The 23086-nt window shown below is 41.1% G+C and overlaps 1 protein-coding gene across 2 annotated transcripts; it reads right to left on the reverse strand.

The window, feature by feature from the left end:
* Window positions 1-2032: 2032 nt before the first annotated feature.
* LOC117817172 (odorant receptor 131-2-like) lies at window positions 2033-12068 on the reverse strand. Of its 2 annotated transcripts, none has more exons than XM_034689686.1 (4): window positions 11620-12068; window positions 11194-11475; window positions 10650-10810; window positions 2033-3161 (listed from the first exon to the last, which is right to left on the reverse strand). In XM_034689686.1, exons 3-4 carry the CDS (start codon window positions 10797-10799, stop codon window positions 2394-2396), a joined length of 918 nt encoding a protein of 305 aa, XP_034545577.1. In that variant the 5' UTR covers window positions 10800-10810; window positions 11194-11475; window positions 11620-12068; the 3' UTR covers window positions 2033-2393. The 2 variants fall into 2 exon arrangements, with proteins under 2 accessions (XP_034545577.1, XP_034545585.1); XM_034689694.1 differs by having other exon boundaries at window positions 11116-11475.
* Window positions 12069-23086: the final 11018 nt, after the last annotated feature.

Below are 23086 nucleotides of genomic sequence, written 5' to 3' on the forward strand. Positions count from 1 at the left end.
ATAATGCATAAAATGAAAAAAGTAATTTAGCATTTTATGTCATTATTATATCCATAGATTTGAAAAACATCAAGCATCTGCTGTTTAAGAATATTATGGCATGAATTTTTTTTCCAACACAAACATCCAGAGAAACTACAGAGACAGCTTTAAAAACAAAACACTTCAACTGCTGTGATGAGTTAAATCTTTAAAAACTGATTTGGTATGCAAATATTCAGGGAAAAGCATGTGAAGAGGAAAAACAGAGTAACAATGAATCAATCTGGACAGAAAATCTCGTTTTTACTCACTGAAGTCCATAAATGCATTCAGATGTGTGTTGGAAATAAGACAAACATCCAGAGGGAATATCTGAAAAAGTTGTGCAGCATCCAAAGTCTCTTTTGACATTGTTTACTTATAACTGATTTATCTAAAACAGTCAGTAAATGTTTGAAAAATGTAAATAATCTGTCCAAACATCATTAAAAACAACAATCACTCCAGAAAACTCAACATAAAGAGTCATGTTTGCTTTCTTTGCCCTTTAAGGAGAGAATCAGATGTAAAGTTTGGCGCTAGGATTAATAAACAGAACTTAGTTTGTTTAACTATCTGTGACATTTTTGGATCTATACAAGCAGACTGTACTCACCTCAGGTTACGCAGTGAAACAGAAAGCTTCAGTCTGATCGGACTTTATATGTTCTGTGTTAAACACACACTGCACATTTCAGGGGAGTGTGTTCAAGTGTTCATGTGGTGCACGTGTCAAGGTCAGGGGTGTCACAGTTTGGATTTGGCCTGCATGATACGATGAAAATAAGTGCAATTACATTATTTAGTTATGATATGAAGGGTGTAAAAAATACGTCTATCTGGCTCCTCAAATTCAAAATAGATCACAAAGCATTTCTTCATCTGGGCGGAGCGGATAGATAGCTTGAGCTTCATACGACTACAAAAATATTGTGTAAGCATGATGGCTAAACTCCGGCCTCCATTGAAGAGATTAAATGCTGCTGCAGCTCTTTAACAGAATATAATCTATTATAGTAATCATTCTAGAAATGTATTGTGTATACTCACATTACGATTGATTGTGAAATACACACACACATCTTAACTTTGTATGTGACATTTTTCTCCCCATCCACACAAGTTATCGAGCTTTAGGCAGTGAAATGAAACTGGTAGCAGCATCATGATGTCTGGTGGTTGTGTGGTCTGCAGTCAGATATTAAAACAGTGGACTCATGTTTCATAGATTTCTGACAGCATCACGGCCGCATCAGAGCAACAAGCCGTGACTGTGGCTGTAAGCTGTTACACATTTTGACGTGTGTTCATCAAACCTCACCTCAATTAATAAATATTACTAATGCCCAGCTGTGGTAATTTCTTTTGATTGGTCTAAACGTGGGCTGCACGGTGGTGCAGTGGGTAGCACTGCTGCCTCACAGCAAGAAGGTTCCTTGTTTGAATCCCAGGTCGGGCAGGTGCCTTTCTGTGTTGAGTTTGCATGTTCTACTCATGCATGCGTGGGTTCTCTCCGGGTACTCCAGCTGCCTCCCACAGTTCAAAAACAGGCTCTTCAGGATAATTGATCATCTGGGATAGGCACCAGCCCCAAACTGGATTAGCGGGGCAAGATAATGGATGGATGGGATGGTCTAAACGTCATAACAATAATTATTCCTGGATAGCAAGAGTGATGCTAAGGTTAACCAGATCCCACTCATCATATCGAATTAATCCATAGGAAGATTTCAGGCTCATTTCAGCTCTGCCTGTTGACACTGTGGCTACAACATTAGATTCTGTTAGTGTTCTAAATTGGAAAACATGGTGGTGAAACGTTTTTGGGGGATTGGGGTTTCAGCAAGTATGTCAGTGTGTCGTTACTTTGGACATCATGTATATTTGTAAGTACGTTTGCACGTGCATTTACAAGGGATGTTCCAAAGCGACTAATTTCTAAGTTGTTTCAAAATAATTTTAAATTCTGTAAAGCGGATGAGGGAAAAGCAAGAAAACACTCAGAAACCAGTCAAATTAAGCAGTTTATTTAACATGCTTAAACGCAGGATCACAATCTGTTGGTAAACCAAATAGGTTTGTTAAGTGTGGCTAAAGTTAGCAGAGCTAGCACCACCAGCCATCCATTGAGTGGTTGTTTACCAAAATAGTGATTGTGGTGGGGACTAATGAGAGTGACAACTTGGTTTGGTCAACTAAACCCACACATCCCTGGCATTTGATTTGATGCTTAGTTTTGCATGCACAAAAATCAATTTGTAATTTGCACAATCATACAACTAAACATGAACCTAAAGCAGACCCCTCAAAGTCTAAACATAGCTGTAACATGATGAAGCTTTTCAAATGTTGATAAATCTGTGAACTGATGCTCATTGAGTGCTCACTTTACAGAGCAGATATCTCTTCAGGTACTTTCTGAAAGTTTTGTCTCGTACGCCATAAATGATTGCGCTTACGGAGCGTGGCAGGATGTGTATGGTGATATAACAAGCAAACAGGGAGTCTGAACGGTTCTTAGGGAACCACTGCAGGAGAGCACCTTTTAACAGAGGATCTGCGTACATCGCCATACACAGCAGCACCTGAAAACCATGTAGCACGATAGTGTTTCGTGCTTTCCTAGCATTTTTGCACGCAGTTTTTGCAGTGAACAGAATTCTGAAATAAGTGTAAAAGATAATAAGCCAAACTATGACCAGATATATGATGTAGGTGACGTCCCTTTTCTTGAGGATGTGGGGGTTTCTGAAGACCCTTTGTCTGAGGCAGAACACTCTGGTGCTGAAGAAGTCCTGTTGCTCTGTGGCCAAAGTGATGAAGAGGTCAGGAAAAGTAGACAATATGCTTGTCATCCAGATTAAACCTATCAGCAGCAAGGTTCTCCTGATGGTGCAGATCTGCACGTGGCGGAGTGGCATGCAGACGGCGATGTAGCACTCCACCGCCATGCAGGCCAGGTTCAGAGGGGTGTTCTCGGTGACAATAAGAGCCAGCAACATGAAGAAAGAACATAGGGAGACATTTATTTCGTAAAAGATGTAGCTGATGATGAACAGGGACACCGTGACTGTCACCTGGATCATGTCGTTGACAACCAGGTGGAAAAATAGGATGTACCGAGGGTTCGTGTAGAAGATCTGATGGATGGAAAAGAGAAGTGCAGCGTTAAATAAATGTAAACGAAATGAAGTCTTTTGAGTGAACAACTCATAAACTACTTTAAAGACAGGATAAAAAGAGGACCCCCACTCTTTTTGCTATTTATGTTTTGATTTGAATGTTTTCAAAGTTTTATGGAGCAACACCTTTATAGATGATATTGGTTATAACATTTTTCTCGATGCTCCTTCTTCACAGAAACATGGATGAGTTTCTATAATATCATTGTAAGATTCAGATAATTTGGAGACATCTCTGGACACAAGGGACAAGGACAAAAACCAAGACTGGATGGACCTGTATTTCAGGCCCTCAAGCAGTACAGCATTAAAAACAGACATGACTCTGTAGTGGAAATCACTGTAATTAAAAACAGACATGACTGTAGTGGAAATCACTGCATTAAAAACAGACATGACTCTGTAGTGGAAATCACTGTAATTAAAAACAGACATGACTGTAGTGGAAATCACTGCATTAAAAACAGACATGACTCTGTAGTGGAAATCACTGTAATTAAAAACGGACATGACTTTAGTGGAAATCACTGAAATTAAAAACAGACATGACTCTGTAGTGGAAATCACTGCATTAAAAACAGATATTACTCTGTAGTGGAAATCACTGCATTAAAAACAGACATGACTCTGTAGTGGAAATCACTGCATTAAAAACAGATATTACTCTGTAGTGGAAGTCACTGCATTAAAAACAGACATGACTCTGTAGTGGAAATCACTGCATTAAAAACAGACATGACTGTAGTGGAAGTCACTGCATTAAAAACAGACATGACTCTGTAGTGGAAATCACTGCATTAAAAACAGATATTACTCTGTAGTGGAAGTCACTGCATTAAAAACAGACATGACTCTGTAGTGGAAATCACTGCATTAAAAACAGACATGACTCTGTAGTGGAAATCACTGCATTAAAAATAGGAATGACTCTGTAGTGGAAATCACTGCATTAAAAACAGACATGACTCTGTAGTGGAAATCACTGCATTAAAAACAGATATTACTCTGTAGTGGAAGTCACTGCATTAAAAACAGACATGACTCTGTAGTGGAAATCACCGCATTAAAAACAGACATGACTGTAGTGGAAATCACTGCATTAAAAACAGACATGACTGTAGTGGAAGTCACTGCATTAAAAACAGACATGACTGTAGTGGAAATCACTGCATTAAAAACAGACATGACTGTAGTGGAAGTCACTGCATTAAAAACAGACATGACTCTGTGGTGGAAATCACTGTAATTAAAAACAGACATGACTCTGTAGTGGAAATCACTGCATTAAAAACAGATATTACTCTGTAGTGGAAATAACTGCATTAAAAACAGATATTACTCTGTAGTGGAAGTCACTGCATTAAAAACAGACATGACTCTGTAGTGGAAATCACTGCATTAAAAACAGATATTACTCTGTAGTGGAAGTCACTGCATTAAAAACAGACATGACTCTGTAGTGGAAATCACTGCATTAAAAACAGACATGACTCTGTAGTGGAAATCACTGCATTAAAAACAGAAATGACTCTGTAGTGGAAATCACTGCATTAAAAACAGACATGACTCTGTAGTGGAAATCACTGCATTAAAAACAGATATTACTCTGTAGTGGAAGTCACTGCATTAAAAACAGACATGACTCTGTAGTGGAAATCACCGCATTAAAAACAGACATGACTGTAGTGGAAATCACTGCATTAAAAACAGACATGACTGTAGTGGAAGTCACTGCATTAAAAACAGACATGACTGTAGTGGAAATCACTGCATTAAAAACAGACATGACTGTAGTGGAAGTCACTGCATTAAAAACAGACATGACTCTGTGGTGGAAATCACTGTAATTAAAAACAGACATGACTCTGTAGTGGAAATCACTGCATTAAAAACAGATATTACTCTGTAGTGGAAATAACTGCATTAAAAACAGATATTACTCTGTAGTGGAAGTCACTGCATTAAAAACAGACATGACTGTAGTGGAAGTCACTGCATTAAAAACAGACATGACTCTGTAGTGGAAATCACTGTAATTGAAAACAGAAATGACTCTGTAGTGGAAATCACTGCATTAAAAACAGACATGACTGTAGTGGAAATCACTGCATTAAAAACAGATATTACTCTGTAGTGGAAGTCACTGCATTAAAAACAGACATGACTCTGTAGTGGAAATCACCGCATTAAAAACAGACATGACTGTAGTGGAAATCACTGCATTAAAAACAGACATGACTGTAGTGGAAGTCACTGCATTAAAAACAGACATGACTGTAGTGGAAATCACTGCATTAAAAACAGACATGACTGTAGTGGAAGTCACTGCATTAAAAACAGACATGACTCTGTGGTGGAAATCACTGTAATTAAAAACAGACATGACTCTGTAGTGGAAATCACTGCATTAAAAACAGATATTACTCTGTAGTGGAAATAACTGCATTAAAAACAGATATTACTCTGTAGTGGAAGTCACTGCATTAAAAACAGACATGACTGTAGTGGAAGTCACTGCATTAAAAACAGACATGACTCTGTAGTGGAAATCACTGTAATTGAAAACAGACAAGACTCTGTAGTGGAAATCACTGCATTAAAAACAGACAAGACTCTGTAGTGGAAATCACTGTAATAAAAAACAGACATGACTCTTTAGTGGAGACCACTGCATTAAAAACAGATATTACTCTGTAGTGGAAATCACTGCATTAATCACAGACATGACTGAAGTGGAAATCACTGCATTAAAAACAGACATGACCCTGTAATGGAAATCACTGCATTAATCACAGACATGACTGAAGTGGAAATCACTGCATTAAAAACAGACATGACTCTGTAGTGGAAATCACTGTAATTAAAAACAGACATGACTGTAGTGGAAATCACTGCATTAAAAACAGACATGACTCTGTAGTGGAAATCACTGTAATTAAAAACGGACATGACTTTAGTGGAAATCACTGAAATTAAAAACAGACATGACTCTGTAGTGGAAATCACTGCATTAAAAACAGATATTACTCTGTAGTGGAAGTCACTGCATTAAAAACAGACATGACTCTGTAGTGGAAATCACTGCATTAAAAACAGATATTACTCTGTAGTGGAAGTCACTGCATTAAAAACAGACATGACTCTGTAGTGGAAATCACTGCATTAAAAACAGACATGACTGTAGTGGAAGTCACTGCATTAAAAACAGACATGACTCTGTAGTGGAAATCACTGCATTAAAAACAGACATGACACTGTAGTGGAAATCACTGCATTAAAAACAGACATGACTCTGTAGTGGAAATCACTGCATTAAAAACAGACATGACTGTAGTGGAAGTCACTGCATTAAAAACAGACATGACTCTGTAGTGGAAATCACTGCATTAAAAACAGATATTACTCTGTAGTGGAAGTCACTGCATTAAAAACAGACATGACTCTGTAGTGGAAATCACTGCATTAAAAACAGACATGACTCTGTAGTGGAAATCACTGCATTAAAAACAGAAATGACTCTGTAGTGGAAATCACTGCATTAAAAACAGACATGACTCTGTAGTGGAAATCACTGCATTAAAAACAGATATTACTCTGTAGTGGAAGTCACTGCATTAAAAACAGACATGACTCTGTAGTGGAAATCACCGCATTAAAAACAGACATGACTGTAGTGGAAGTCACTGCATTAAAACAGACATGACTCTGTAGTGGAAATCACTGCATTAAAAACAGACATGACTCTGTAGTGGAAATCACTGCATTAAAAACAGACATGACTCTGTAGTGGAAATCACTGCATTAAAAACAGACATGACTGTAGTGGAAGTCACTGCATTAAAAACAGACATGACTCTGTAGTGGAAATCACTGCATTAAAAACAGATATTACTCTGTAGTGGAAGTCACTGCATTAAAAACAGACATGACTCTGTAGTGGAAATCACTGCATTAAAAACAGACATGACTCTGTAGTGGAAATCACTGCATTAAAAACAGAAATGACTCTGTAGTGGAAATCACTGCATTAAAAACAGACATGACTCTGTAGTGGAAATCACTGCATTAAAAACAGATATTACTCTGTAGTGGAAGTCACTGCATTAAAAACAGACATGACTCTGTAGTGGATATCACCGCATTAAAAACAGACATGACTGTAGTGGAAATCACTGCATTAAAACAGACATGACTGTAGTGGAAGTCACTGCATTAAAAACAGACATGACTGTAGTGGAAATCACTGCATTAAAAACAGACATGACTGTAGTGGAAGTCACTGCATTAAAAACAGACATGACTCTGTGGTGGAAATCACTGTAATTAAAAACAGACATGACTCTGTAGTGGAAATCACTGCATTAAAACAGATATTACTCTGTAGTGGAAATAACTGCATTAAAAACAGATATTACTCTGTAGTGGAAGTCACTGCATTAAAAACAGACATGACTGTAGTGGAAGTCACTGCATTAAAAACAGACATGACTCTGTAGTGGAAATCACTGTAATTTAAAACAGACAAGACTCTGTAGTGGAAATCACTGCATTAAAAACAGACAAGACTCTGTAGTGGAAATCACTGTAATAAAAAACAGACATGACTCTTTAGTGGAGACCACTGCATTAAAAACAGATATTACTCTGTAGTGGAAATCACTGCATTAATCACAGACATGACTGAAGTGGAAATCACTGCATTAAAAACAGACATGACCCTGTAATGGAAATCACTGCATTAATCACAGACATGACTGAAGTGGAAATCACTGCATTAAAAACAGACATGACTCTGTAGTGGAAATCACTGTAATTAAAAACAGACATGACTGTAGTGGAAATCACTGCATTAAAAACAGACATGACTCTGTAGTGGAAATCACTGTAATTAAAAACGGACATGACTTTAGTGGAAATCACTGAAATTAAAAACAGACATGACTCTGTAGTGGAAATCACTGCATTAAAAACAGATATTACTCTGTAGTGGAAATCACTGCATTAAAAACAGACATGACTCTGTAGTGGAAATCACTGCATTAAAAACAGATATTACTCTGTAGTGGAAGTCACTGCATTAAAAACAGACATGACTCTGTAGTGGAAATCACTGCATTAAAAACAGACATGACTGTAGTGGAAGTCACTGCATTAAAAACAGACATGACTCTGTAGTGGAAATCACTGCATTAAAAACAGACATGACTCTGTAGTGGAAATCACTGCATTAAAAACAGACATGACTCTGTAGTGGAAATCACTGCATTAAAAACAGACATGACTGTAGTGGAAGTCACTGCATTAAAAACAGACATGACTCTGTAGTGGAAATCACTGCATTAAAAACAGATATTACTCTGTAGTGGAAGTCACTGCATTAAAAACAGACATGACTCTGTAGTGGAAATCACTGCATTAAAAACAGACATGACTCTGTAGTGGAAATCACTGCATTAAAAACAGAAATGACTCTGTAGTGGAAATCACTGCATTAAAAACAGACATGACTCTGTAGTGGAAATCACTGCATTAAAAACAGATATTACTCTGTAGTGGAAGTCACTGCATTAAAAACAGACATGACTCTGTAGTGGAAATCACCGCATTAAAAACAGACATGACTGTAGTGGAAGTCACTGCATTAAAAACAGACATGACTCTGTAGTGGAAATCACTGCATTAAAAACAGACATGACTCTGTAGTGGAAATCACTGCATTAAAAACAGACATGACTCTGTAGTGGAAATCACTGCATTAAAAACAGACATGACTATGTAGTGGAAATCACTGCATTAAACAAAGACATGACTGTAGTGGAAGTCACTGCATTAAAACAGACATGACTCTGTAGTGGAAGTCACTGCATTAAAAACAGACATGACTCTGTAGTGGAAGTCACTGCATTAAAAACAGACATGACTCTGTAGTGGAAATCACTGCATTAAAAACAGACATGACTATGTAGTGGAAATCACTGCATTAAAAACAGAAATGACTCTGTAGTGGAAATCACTGCATTAAAAACAGACATGACTCTGTAGTGGAAATCACTGCATTAAAAACAGATATTACTCTGTAGTGGAAGTCACTGCATTAAAAACAGACATGACTCTGTAGTGGAAATCACTGTAATTGAAAACAGACAAGACTCTGTAGTGGAAATCACTGCATTAAAAACAGACAAGACTCTGTAGTGGAAATCACTGTAATAAAAAACAGACATGACTCTTTAGTGGAGACCACTGCATTAAAAACAGATATTACTCTGTAGTGGAAATCACTGCATTAATCACAGACATGACTGAAGTGGAAATCACTGCATTAAAAACAGACATGACCCTGTAATGGAAATCACTGCATTAATCACAGACATGACTGAAGTGGAAATCACTGCATTAAAAACAGACATGACTCTGTAGTGGAAATCACTGCATTAAAAAATATTTTTATTTGTTAATTTTTACATTTGGGTTGGATTTTCTTATTTTCCTTAATTGTGTTATTGTTGTATGTATTCTGTATTGTTTACATATTATTATTTGAAGTACAAGTGGGTTGGGTTTGTGGGATGGAAAAAAGAGGGAAAAATTGGGAAGAATGGAAGTTCTCTGTACCGCATTGTACTTTTCCTTTGTTACAACTGAAACTGCTTCCAATAAACAAAGTTATAAAAAAAATAAAAAATCAGACAGGACTCTGTAGTGGAAATCACTGCATTAAAAACAGACATGACTCTGTAGTGGAAATCACTGGATTAAACACAGACATGACTCTGTAGTGGAAATCACTGCATTAAACACAGACATAACTAAAGTGGAAATCACTGCATTAAAAACAGACATGACTGTAGTGGAAATCACTGCATTAAAAACAGACATGACTCTGTAGTGGAAATCACTGCATTAAACACAGACATGACTCTGTAGTGGAAATCACTGGATTAAACACAGACATGACTCTGTAGTGGAAATCACTTCATTAAACACAGACATGACTAAAGTGGAAATCACTGCATTAAAAACAGACATGACTCTGTAGTGGAAATCACTGCATTAAAAACAGACATGACTCTGTAGTGGAAATCACTGCATTAAAAACAGACATGACTCTGTAGTGGAAATCACTGCATTAAAAACAGACATGAATCTGTAGTGGAAATCACTTCATTAAAAACAGACATGACTCTGTAGTGGAAATCACTGCATTAAAAACAGACATGACTCTGTAGTGGAAATCACTGCATTAAACACAGACATGACTCTGTAGTGGAAATCACTGGATTAAACACAGACATGACTGTAGTGGAAATCACTGCATTAAAAACAGACATGACTCTGTAGTGGAAATCACTGAAAACATTTAAGTTTTTCAGTTTCAATATTTTCAAGTTAATATAGGATTTGTGTTATTACAGATTTTATTTTGTAATGAGACTGAAATCCTACCTGGTGTTTGCAAAAGGTCTGTATGAGTCCTGCGTTGATGTAGTTGAGGGAAATGCTGAGAGCGATAACCACCACATTCTTGGTCACAGCTTTAGTGAAGGAGTCTCTATACTCGACTATCACAGACACATTAGCGGACGACACGTTCATCTCTTAGAGACCTCACGAAGGAGAAAAACATGAAAAGTAATAGCGGCAGTGATTGTAAAAAGATGTGCAATCCTCAAAGTAAATGGGATTACATACAATTAACATCATCAAAATTATCATGTTTAACAAAAATACACCAAACATCCATCCAGCTGATAAAAACACTTGATCATTATATGCAAAAAGAAGCATTGTGACAAGAAAGTGTTCACACCGAGTCTGAGATATTACCGTTTAAACAGAGTCAAAGTATTTTTAAAAATAAACCATCATGATTCCAGATTCAACTTTTTAAACAAGCTTTAATTTGACTCACAAACTCTTGGAGGAGCAGTTTGATAGTGTAGTTGTCTACCCTGAATTATCTCCAACAGTGAGAAAAAGAAGAGCTCACCTCAGGTTCAGCATTCACGCATTCCTGAAGAGTTAAACTTCAATGAGTTTGGATCTAAAATTGAAGGAAATTTATCAAAAATGTACAATGACATGTAAAACTAAGAATATGATGTGATCTCCTTCAGGCTGAAAGCACAAGCACATGTAGAATGATAAAATAAAGTAAAATCAGTTGCATGCATGACTTTGTAGAAATAAAAAGTTAACTTATATTTTAAAACATGGAGGCATTGCTGTCACATTTTCAGCAGCTAGGAGTTCAAAAGCATAAACTCTTTTCCTGCAGCAGACAAAAAAAAAAGTTTTAAATCACGTGCAAAGAAAACACATGCAGTAAACACACAAAGGAAACACGGATAACAAACATGCAACAGGGTTATAGTCATGTGTGAACAATTAAACTACATGACTGCACAGGTCTTACCTGAGTCGATGCATTCAGACCGCAGAGACTGAGTGCAGGTCTTATATGGGGCGAGAGAGGAGGGGTAAATGACTTGCACTAAATCATGTCAGGACTGGTTTCGGATCCTAAGACTGGTCTGACAAGGAATGTAGACTCTGCACATGGGGCGCCTGCTCTGCCAACTGAGCCGAACCAGCGCTCCATGTGCATTTATTTTAAACCAAAGTGTACAAACTTCAGAAAACGAAACCTACAAGTATTCCTGGCCTCAACTCTTTGTTGCACGCCAGCAGCAACCTCCAGTCTAAAATATGAGGCCAATGTGGAAGTACTAAAAACTGCAGTTCATCAAGGATCCACTTGAGGCTTGCTCCGGAAGTACCGGAAACCACATACGCACCAATTCAAAAATTACGATCCATACAGCAGAAATAAACATGTTTACAGCCTGGTACAAAAAACGTGTGTAGTCTGGATAGCTCAGCTTCTCGATCTGCACACACTGTACAGGGGTTGATTTTTTTTCTAACGCAGCCATTTCAAAGATACTTAGATTACGAGTTTTCCATTACGAGAGGCACAGCTGACTTGATTGACAGATGGGAACACTGTAGCTGTTGGCAAGGAGGCTCAAACTCCGCCTCTTCACCTCATACTAGCTCGACAGCAGTTAGGTTGAGTTCAACATTTCCAATATGGCTGCCGCCGACGATTGGCCTCAAAACAGCGCTTCAGAAACAGATGGGTGACGTCATGGATGCTACGTCCATTATTTATACAGTCTATGGTTGCATGCCTTCCCCTGTTCTCTACTCCCCACTTTTCCTGTCTCTCTTCAAGCTTACTAGTAAAGGTGAAAATGGCTGGAAAAATAACTGAGAAAATAAACACTAGAACTGAAAATAAGGGGTAATGAATAGTTATCAGGTGGTTATGCAAAATAGAACCCAGACAGGGTGAGAAAAGACAACTTCGAGCACCTTACTGTGTGAGAGGAAAAGCGTTGTGAAATATTCTGATATGAAATCATTTTGAGCACTTCTCCCTGAAACTTTACTTTCCAAAAACAGAAACTAAGACCTCCTCTGTGCAGTGCCTGATGCTTCAGACAACATGAAGAGCTTGCTCATGAAGGACTTTTGGGACCTCCTGACATTTGAAATGATCCTCTGTGTATCCAGTGAGCAACTGATGCTGCAGGACACAGAGCAAGCATGTTTCCCATCAGCCCTCATTAGGCACCGTGGGTAAAGGTCATACACACACAGCAGGGTGGCTTGTTATGAAGAACACACACACGCAGCATCAGAGGGATTTATTACTCATGTCTGCTGAGAGAGTTTCTCATCTTTGTCAGTAAAATTAGCTGCAATAACAAACCTTGATCCTATGAGCTGTTATGTTTAAGATCATTTGCTTTGTAGGTAAATTAAAAACAAGTTGCAGGATACTCAGAGGAGTTTGTGTAGGAAGAGTCAGTGACATTAGGAAGGTTGAAGCCACAACGATATTATCGGAGGATGTATTGCCTCAGTGCCCCTGAGGAGAGACGTTTTGTTCCACTCATGTTGAATTGAACTCAAAGTTTCCTCGAGAGCGACTCAAAGTTTGTGATGACAAACTTTACTGTTGAACAGTTTCATCATCTCACTGTGACAACTCCAGTTCTCTGCCTCCATCTGAAATGTATCAAAGTTTTGTTGTTGCGTTAATGTGTTCATCCTGTAGACTTTTCATTTAGGAGTGATGGCACTTTAAGAAAAAAGGGATAAAGAAATGATGTAAGGTGACCCTGATGAGGTTTCTTATCTGATCCTGACTAGGGATTCGGTACTTTTATAGGTACCGACCGAATTCCGTCAGTACTACCGAGTACCGACTCACGTAAAATCAAATGGTACCATGTTCGGTACCTAAACGCATCCTTGTGACTGAGAGGGAGTGGAAGAGTAGGTGAGTTTTCATACTTTCGCCCTGTAATAAAGTTTGAGACTGATCGGGTGGACGTCTCTTCTCTCTGCATCTGCGCGGGAGCGCGCCAAACGGAGCCTGCAGTTGACGGGCTCGCGCACTCACTGTGAGGCAGAGCTGCAGGAGGATTAAGTTGAGACGGACTCTCTCGCTCCGACGACCTGCCCTGTTTATAACCGTTCCTGTGTGCGTGAATACCCAACAAGTAAGTTGTGTGTCCTGTTATTATAAGGGACCGAGATCTGACTTTTTCCCGTCCGCAGGCATTCACGTGTGTTCATTGATAAACTCCCGAAAGAGCAATTAGAAGCCACGAGCACGTCTCAGCTAATATATCTAATCACCTATATAATCCTGTTTCTGTCATGTCATGTTAAATGAAATAAATATGGGCTGCACGGTGGTGCAGTGGGTAGCACTGGTGCCTCACAGCTAGAAGGTTCCTGGTTTGAACCCCCGGCCGGGCAGGTGCCGGCCAGTCCAAAAACCTGCTCAGGTTGATTGATCACTCTAAATTGCCTGTAGGTGTGAGTGTGCGCGTGAATTGTTGTCTGTCTCTATGTGTGTTAGCCCTGTGATAGGTTGGCGACCTGTCTAGGGTGTACCCTGCCTTCTGCCCGAAGCCCGCTGGGATAAGCTGGAGGCCCCCGTGACCCCTAACGGGATAAGCAGTCAAGATAATGGATGGATGGATGAAATAAATATGTTAAATTTAAAATATTTGAGATTTTATTATTAAACAAATGAACATTTATTACCACATAAACACACAAAAGTACCAAAAATTGGTACCGTTGAGTACCAGTACCGATTCCCAGGTACCGGGTATCAGTACCGTATCGGTTCAAATGTGAAAGGTACCCATCCCTAATCCTGACATTAGAAAAAATCTACACAGTGATCAAATAAACTCAGCATCAAAATAAGACATGTTAAATAACCTGACTGCAAAATACTTTAAACTAAGTAAACTAAAACAACTAAGCTGAGCGTTTTTGTCCTATCTTTAGTTTAAAAAAGTCACAGTAGACTGAATATAAGCCTAATTTTCCAGACTAGTCTGGAAAACGTCTTAATTTAAGATATTAAAAGCCTAAAGTAAGACCTCGTTTTGAACGAAATACAAGTTTACACATCAAGTTACTTGAAATAAGGATAACGTTTTTATTATCATTATCACTTTATCGTGTCAGCCTTGACCGTGGAATGGAGAGAAGAGCCTTGGCTGAAGACCTCAGGTAACGACCGGCCACATATGGGTTAAGGTAAAAGACCAGAGCGTGCTGTATGAGGCTGGCTGCAGAAACACCAGAAACAACATTCACACCCATTCACAAAAGGCGATATTTGCAGCAGAAATAGACATGTTTACTGCCTGGTTCAAAACACGAGTTTAGGTCTGAATAGCTAATTTCTCTTTCGGCACACATTGGGTCTCATTCTTGAAACTTGAGCAGCACGAATCTGTGTGTAAACTGTGTGCAGCGAAAATTTTCGCGTATTTCTGCATTCATCAATCTTTTAGTAGCGCTGATCTGTGATTAACTACTCACAAACTCTACACCTGCTTCTGACTGTGTGTAGCACTTGTGTAAATGTAGGAATACACATAATTCTGCTTGTCACTGTCGGAAATTACAATTTTAATACGTACTGCTCTTGTTATGTGCACAATACGCAGATGCCTTTGAGACACGTAATTTAAACATGAAAAAATATTAAAAATAAGTAACATATTTTTACAAAAATAAGATGGCAATTAAAGCTTGAGATCTTGATTAGGTTATTTAGATTGTGAACAATTGTTTAAAAGCACACAGACTAACTGGAGCCTAATCTGACGAGGCCAACTAAAAGAAGCCACACCATACCCGCACATTTGCAGGTGCTCTCCGTGCTGGGTTTCTTAGCCACAGGGACCTATCAGTGGGAGATAGATCTGGAATCTCCCAGCCATCAATGCGCTGCATTTTACCGGCAGTACTTGCCCGCAGTATTGAATTAAGGCCGGAGTACATTCAATTCCCCTATGGCGCACAACGGCAAATCGAGGTAAAGCAGGGGTTTAGCGCGCTGGCCAACACGCAAAATGTCATCAGTGCCATAGACTGCACACACATACGCATTAAGCTCCATCTGATTAGGGATGGGAATTTACCGTAATCCTTGTAATCGATTACTCGAGTACTCGCAATTATTTATTTATTTTAACCATAAACAAAATAGATAAATAAAAGTCCGTCGGACACGGACCTACCAGACCAGAATTGTAGTAAGTCCTGCTGCCTTTTCTTCAGACATCTTTTCCACTCTCGTAGTTGTGTTCTCTGTGATGGTAGCTTGCACTCCGGCTCGACTAACGCGATCAGCTCTTTGAAGCCTTCTCCTTCCACAAACTTAATGGGAGCATATCTCCAGTTACCATTTTGTTATTATCAGGCTAATCTCTCCACTCTGGTTTCATCACATACGACGTGTGCTAACAGGGCCAGCAAAAGACGTGATGTGAGACTGCCTGTTATCCGTCTCTGCTGTTTTCTCCTTGTGCTTTAAGCGCATGTGGTTAAGCATCAAACTAGTATTTCTATGGTATGTACGTTTAACGCCACATATCTTGCACTGCTCATTAAATTCATAGTTTTTTCGAAGCACTTCCAAACATTACTTTTTATAACTGACATGCCGCAAACATCACATTTTTTAACTGACATGTCAGGTGTCGCAGACGGTTCTGTTTGTTGTGCTTTTGCTTTCGGTTGAATAATGGTGGAGCTGAGGAGCTGGCTATTGTGGGAAAAGGGGGAACAGAAGCCATGTGCTGTGAGTGGCTGAAGGAAGGGTAGAGGAAGGGATGAAAGGATGCATGTGCATGGGGAGTTTGTGCAGCCTGTGGTCACAGGGATGAGAGGAAGCACATGGTCACACATGTAACGCTGCCTGAGTTCAAGTTATCTTGCCAGGTGCGCGAGTAACAAAATGCTATTTGAATAATGGGGTCAAGGCGAGTACTTGAGTACTCGAGTAATCGTACCCACCCCTACATCTGAAGATGCATTTGCATACATAAACGGAAAAACTTTCATTCCATGAATGTGCAGCTGATATGTGATGCAAACTGTGTGTTGCTCAACGTTGTGGCACGGTGGCTCGGTGGGACGCACAGCTTACTGCTGGCACCCGTTTGGAGAATGGAGCTGTGAGAGACAGCTGGCTTGTCGGTAAGAATGTAGTCTTCCATACAAATGGATGTGTTTTATATGTATAGACTTACCATATCCATGGAAAATAAAATGTGCTTCCAACATTCCACTTCACCCAAAATAATTTCAATCTCTGCCTCGGAGAAGTTATTTTTTATCTCTCTACCTTCTTTCCTTGCGCCATGATTGCAGGATTGCTGGATTTATGCTAATTGATGATCACCGGGAGCACGCTGTCAAGGTTGGCATTCATGATCTTACACACGTGTTTACGTTCAAATCTGAGTTTTCCGCGCCGTTCATGAATCCGGAGTAGAGTTTTATTTACGGAGCCCCTAAAGTGACATGTGCAGAAATTTTTTTTTTGGAAAGTATCTCGTGCGCACCAGATACTTTGCTCGTGCTCACGAGAAAGTATCTGGTGCTCACCAGAAAGTATCTGGTGCTCACGAGATACTTTCCAAAAAAAAATTTCTGCACATGTCACTTTAGGGGCTCCATAGTTTCCAGACTTCATGTTGGAACATTTTTTCAGCCGTTTCCATCTAAAACAAACCAAGTTTATCAGAGGAGGCGAGATCACGTAAACACCTGAACCTATCAGCATCAGCATTTAGCTCCATTTGAACATAAAGAGCATTCATACAGTTTGTAATATGTGTCCTAATAATGATCACTGTGATCAATATTTAAACATCAGCCTCCATCACACAGGTGACGTCATCAAACTACAGCCTCCTTCTGCTTCATTCCAGACGGTTAACAGACATGCGCAGTGTGAGGATGTTGATCATAGTTCAGGGAGTGAATGTGCGGGGCGTCGCCTCCATCCTGCAGACACTAAACTGCAGCATCACTCTGATATGGACCATGAGAAATAACAGAGGAGATGGGTGTGTGCTGCTGTGTGAGGGGGAAAGAGTTTAGATGAGTTTTTAATAAATGAAGTTAAGGTGTTAACTTAGGTTCGGGAGCAGGACCACGCCTAAACCACACCCTCAATCACCTGACAAGCCTTCTTAAACGTAGCCAGCCTACTCCAACTGCTTGTCCGTGATTCTTCAAAGACGGACGGACCGTGCTTCAGGCATCACCGCTCAGATTTCGGGGCAAAGGAAAAAGCAACAAACTCACCATGGAGCTTCCTCTGTACGGCTCCGGCGTTGATCTTTACGGTTAACCTTCCATGCAGAGTATCCCTCTCTCGGAGACGGGCAGTCACACCACAGCCGGTAGTCGCAGCGGAGCCGCCTGCGCTCCGGTTCAGCATGCCGCGGCCACGTCGTACCCATTCATGCTTCCCGAACGAGGTGTCGCCTTCTCCAAGAGGTGCACAGGCTTCGTCCTCATCGCCAGGGAGAGCCGCGGACCGGAGGCGCCCCAGGCTCCGCCGAAGCAGACCGTACCTGTCCTCTCCACGTCCTTCCCACTGCTCCGTCACCGGTAATCCATCACGGGGCGATGCGCCCCCTTCCTCGCGACCGGCTCCACGTTCTCCACAGGAGTCCGACCGCTGGAACTGGACCGTCGCTTGCTTGCGACGCTTCCGCAACCTCGAAAGGCGTTCTCCTCCACGGCAATGACAACATGGTCGGATCGTTCCATTCGTACTCTTCATTCATTGACGCCACAGCGTCAAAAACCGAACTTCCCGCGCTTCCTGCTTCCTCACCTGGGCCTACTACCGCCAGCGACGTCAGGCGTGACGTCAGGCGTGACGTCAGGCCTCAGCCGCTCCCACAGCCTCTACCGGCATCATCGGCTCCCCCTGGTGGGGATCAGGTTGTATCTCCCCCTGTGCCTGCTCCCTCTGTGTCTGACTTCTCTCAGGCTATCACAGCCTTCTTTACATCCCGTGTCCGCAGGCTTCACAAACTCCCCTTGCACATGCATCCTTTCATCCCAGCATCCCTTCCTCGACCCTTCCTTCAGCCACCCACAGCAATACGGCTTCTGTTCCCCCTCTTCCCACCATAGCCAGCTCCTCAGCTCCATCAGGAGCCCCTTCACAGTTAAATGGAACTGGCTATCCTCGACCCCCTCTTTTCCTACTGACCTCTCCTTTCACCCCTCCCTCCCCATCCCCACCCCCTCCCTTCCCCAATACCCAAATGTTTTCTTGCACTCTGTCGACGCCTTCGCTCTCGCCACGGCGGCACTACCCATCCGGCCAGCTTCTGCTGTTGACTGCATCTCACCTGTCTCACCTACATTACGCCATCTGGAGTGAGATCGGGTTGTGTCGCTCCTGTGCCTGCTCCCTCTGTGTCCGACTTTTCTTGGACTATCACCGTTTCTCTACATTCCTGTGTCCGCAGGCTGCACACAATCTCCTTGTGCATACGTCCCCTCATCCCCTCATCCCTTCATCCCCTCATCCCTTCATCCCCTCATCCCTTCATCCCTTCATCCCCTCATCCCTTCATCCCCTCATCCCCTCACCCCTTCATCCCCTCATCCCCTCATCCCTTCATCCCCTCACCCCCTCATCCCTTCATCCCCTCACCCCTTCATCCCCTCATCCCCTCATCCCTTCATCCCCTCATCCCTTCATCCCGTCCTCTTCCCCTCTTTCCGCCGCTCATGGCGATACGGCTTCCGTTTCCCCTCCACTACGCAATCTGCATCGTTCCTGGGGCTCAATCTTCCTCTCCAACCCCCTCACGCAATCTGGGGCCGTTCCCATATCACGCAAACTTAGCTTCGGCGGTTGTTTCAGGGGACGTTGGTTCGCTGCCACCTGGCCTCCAGGGCTCATGTCCTCCGATTCCGCATCCCAGTCTCCTTCATCCGCTTTAATGACCTGTTTCTCATCACCATTGCGTCCATATTTTGGGGTCCCGAATGGTTAAGAAAGTCAATACTCATACACTCTGATAACACGGCAGTCGTCGAAATCATCAGCCAGGGCCGTCACACTCCCCAGTCATTATGCCGTTTCTGCGCAGGAACGCATTAATCTCAGCCCACCATCAGTTCATTCTCAGAGCAGCTCAGAATCCTGGTTATCTCAACACCATCGCTTATGCACTCTCGTTCTCTTTTCAGAAATTCAGACTTTGGCCCCAGAATCCGATCCGCATCCCATACCAGTCCCATTGTTTTCAGCAACAATATTCAGCTATCTCCACAGCTAGTGAACCTCTCTCATCTCACATGAAGCTTCCTCAACAGCCTCGCTCCGAGCACATTGGGTCCACCTGCAACTTCATATCTCATGCTCACTCCATTCAGATAATCCGGTCAACGACCATCCAAACCTACCTCGCTGGCATCAACTTCTTCATTAAACTAGTCACCAACCTTCACTGCACTTCCATCTCCCATTCTCACGTAATGATGTTGATTAAAGGTTAAGAAAACAGGACCCTGCAGTCACTTTGAAGCACCTTCCACTCACCTCTGACCTCCTTAGTCTCTGCATTCAGACTCTCCGTTCAGGCTACCTAAACTCTATAATCGACTCTACCCCAGATTCCATGTTTTCACTGGCATATTTTGGTCTCCTCCAATGCTCAGGATTTGCCCCTACCTCGTCTGTCCTTAATCATTACCATCATCCCAGGTTATCTGACATCACCGTACACACCTCCAGATTCTCTAATATTCACACTCAGACGCAGTAACACTGATCAACTCGGGATCTCCTTTCCCATCTACCGAACATCTTTCGTTTCAACTAGAGATGACCACAATTAATCGATAATCGATTAATTGATTGTTAAGAAATTACTCGAAACACACATTTTGTTATCAATTTTCCGTTACGTGGAACAAACATCATGTGGTCTCATATTACGCTCATCTATCAGGGAGGTGTTTTAAGTTTAAAGCATGTTTTGATGTGAATCAGCTGTTACAGGTGTTGCGCACAGCGGAGACGTTCAGCTGGCGGCTGCGGCTGTGCGTCAGGTCTCCACGTGCGCTTTTTAAAAGAGGATCAATACAAAACTGCTGCCAACAACGACACGGACACAAAGGTTGGCAGCTTTAAACAGGATAATTTAACCTTTGGATACAAAGGCAACAGACAGGTGGGAAATTCAGGTACGCTATGTTTACAGACCAGCAACATCAGAGCCGTCTGGGTTTTTCTCCAGCGGGACTGATTATGACCGGTTAGGCTCCTGGCTGACACCTGATCGAATACACATGTATCTTTTTCTCAATAAGAACGAGTAGACAGAAAACTGGACACTGAGTCTGAAGTACTTTTCTGTTAGTATTATGAACCTTCACTTTATAAGACTATGTCCGCGGAGAATATTTTTATGAGCCTGATCGTTGATATTCTGCGTGTCAAACATGTGCCAGTATTCAATTCCGTCAGTTATATGCATTTTGTTGCCGTAGAAAATACAATTTAGGGGAAAACAACCTATTTGGCATCGTTTTTGACGTAAGAATAATAATGTTTTATCAATTCATCGATAATTGGTCGTTAACATTTCCAAAAATCGATCACGGAAAATACTTAAAATGTACATCCCTAGTTTCAACTCTAATCTTAGCCCGTACGAACCACTTACTAAATACATCAGCTCTCGGTATGCCGCTATTGCATCTCCTCACGACCCACTCTTCATCACTGAAACCTGAACAAAAATGGCATAACCTCCAAGCACTGTCCTGCCCTTTCATTCCGCATTGCTGCAGTGTCCACAGCAGCTAGGTCAGGCAACTCAGACATAGCCATACAGATCCTAGGGCTTTGGTCATCTCAAACATATCACTCATACATCCGCAACAGTCTCAATGATCGTGTCAAGCTCACGCTCAACTGAGCTCCATCTAATTCAACTCTTTTGGGGGTCAAGATCAGCTCCGGCAGGATAACGCTGAGACGGAACCCCCATCCTGAGTCTCCTTCTGCTGGGCACACCACGCACAACTAATTCATTAAATGTTCAACTTATATCCTTGTGTGGCGTGGTCCTTGCTAGTGAAATGAAGTTAAGGTGTTAACTTAGGTTCGGGAGCAGGACCACGCCTAAACCACACCCTCAATCACCTGACAAGCCTTCTTAAACGTAGCCAGCCTACTCCAACTGCTTGTCCGTGATTCTTCAACCCACCCTCCCTCACCTTACTCTACTGCACTTAACCTATTTCCTTGTCCTCTCCTACTCAACTCGTGCTCGCTCCTTCTATGCCCTGTCTACTTCCAGGTACAACCTGGGTCAAGATCAGCTCCGGCAGGATAACGCTGAGACGGAACCCCCATCCTGAGTCTCCTTCTGCTGGGCACACCACGCACAACTAATTCATTAAATGTTCAACTTATATCCTTGTGTGGCGTGGTCCTTGCTAGTGAACTAGGAAATAAAAGTCAGACTGAAAGTGAATGAAATAATGACCAGAGAAAGAAGTTTCCTCTTGCTCTCTGAAATCTCAAACACATTACACTGGATGATTCAGAGAGGTTTTCCAAAACACCTCATGAATATTGATATGATTATTTGGCTGATTTATTTTGTTTGAATGAATGTTTCCAGTTTGGTTGTATTTCTTATTTCCTCCTATGAAGAGCCAGAGTTTTTACTTGATGCTCATTATTTTTAGAATACCTATTTTTGTTTTGATTCTGTGTATTTCATTTTCCTCTGACTGATGAATTTCACTCTTTGAATAATAAAGTTAAAATGTTAAGATGTTAAAAAAGTATTTATCTTTAATGTTTCTGCATGAGTCTCTGAACCTGACCAGAGTGCTGAACTGGTGTTTCAGTCTCTCTGAGGTGACTGATGTAAATGTTTATTTGATTTCATGTTTTCTCCTCCAGGTCAGAGAGTTGTCATCGTGTCTGTGGAAGAAGGAGGAGATGCTGTGTTACCATGTTCCCTCAGCACCAAGGAGAACATCGAGAACATGGTGTTTGACTGGAAGAAAGACGATCAGAAGGAGGTGTTCTTTTACGATAAAGGCAAGCATTACAACAAGGGCCGAACAGGTCAAGATGAGCACTTCAAAGGACGAGTTTTTCATTTTGAAGATGAGCTGAAACATGGAAACGCCTCCATAAAAGTCACCAAAACAAAGATGGCCGACAATGGGAGCTACACCTGCATCTTCCCAAATAAACAAATCTCCTATATCCAGCTGTTAGTAGGTGAGTATTTATAGATAACACAGACTGAAGGGACAATACAAGTGCTAATATAATAACTTATTCATTTTAAATGTTTTTAAGTTTCTTTTACAAAATATCTTTAGACTGCTGAAGTTTTTCTGTCCTTTATTATTTAAAGAAATTTAAAGTTACTTTTGTTTAATAATTTGTCTTTTATTTTCTATAATTTGTTTCTTTTTTACTG

The sequence above is a fragment of the Notolabrus celidotus genome, chromosome 1, assembly GCF_009762535.1.
Source record: "Notolabrus celidotus isolate fNotCel1 chromosome 1, fNotCel1.pri, whole genome shotgun sequence".
Lineage (NCBI taxonomy): Eukaryota > Metazoa > Chordata > Actinopteri > Labriformes > Labridae > Notolabrus > Notolabrus celidotus.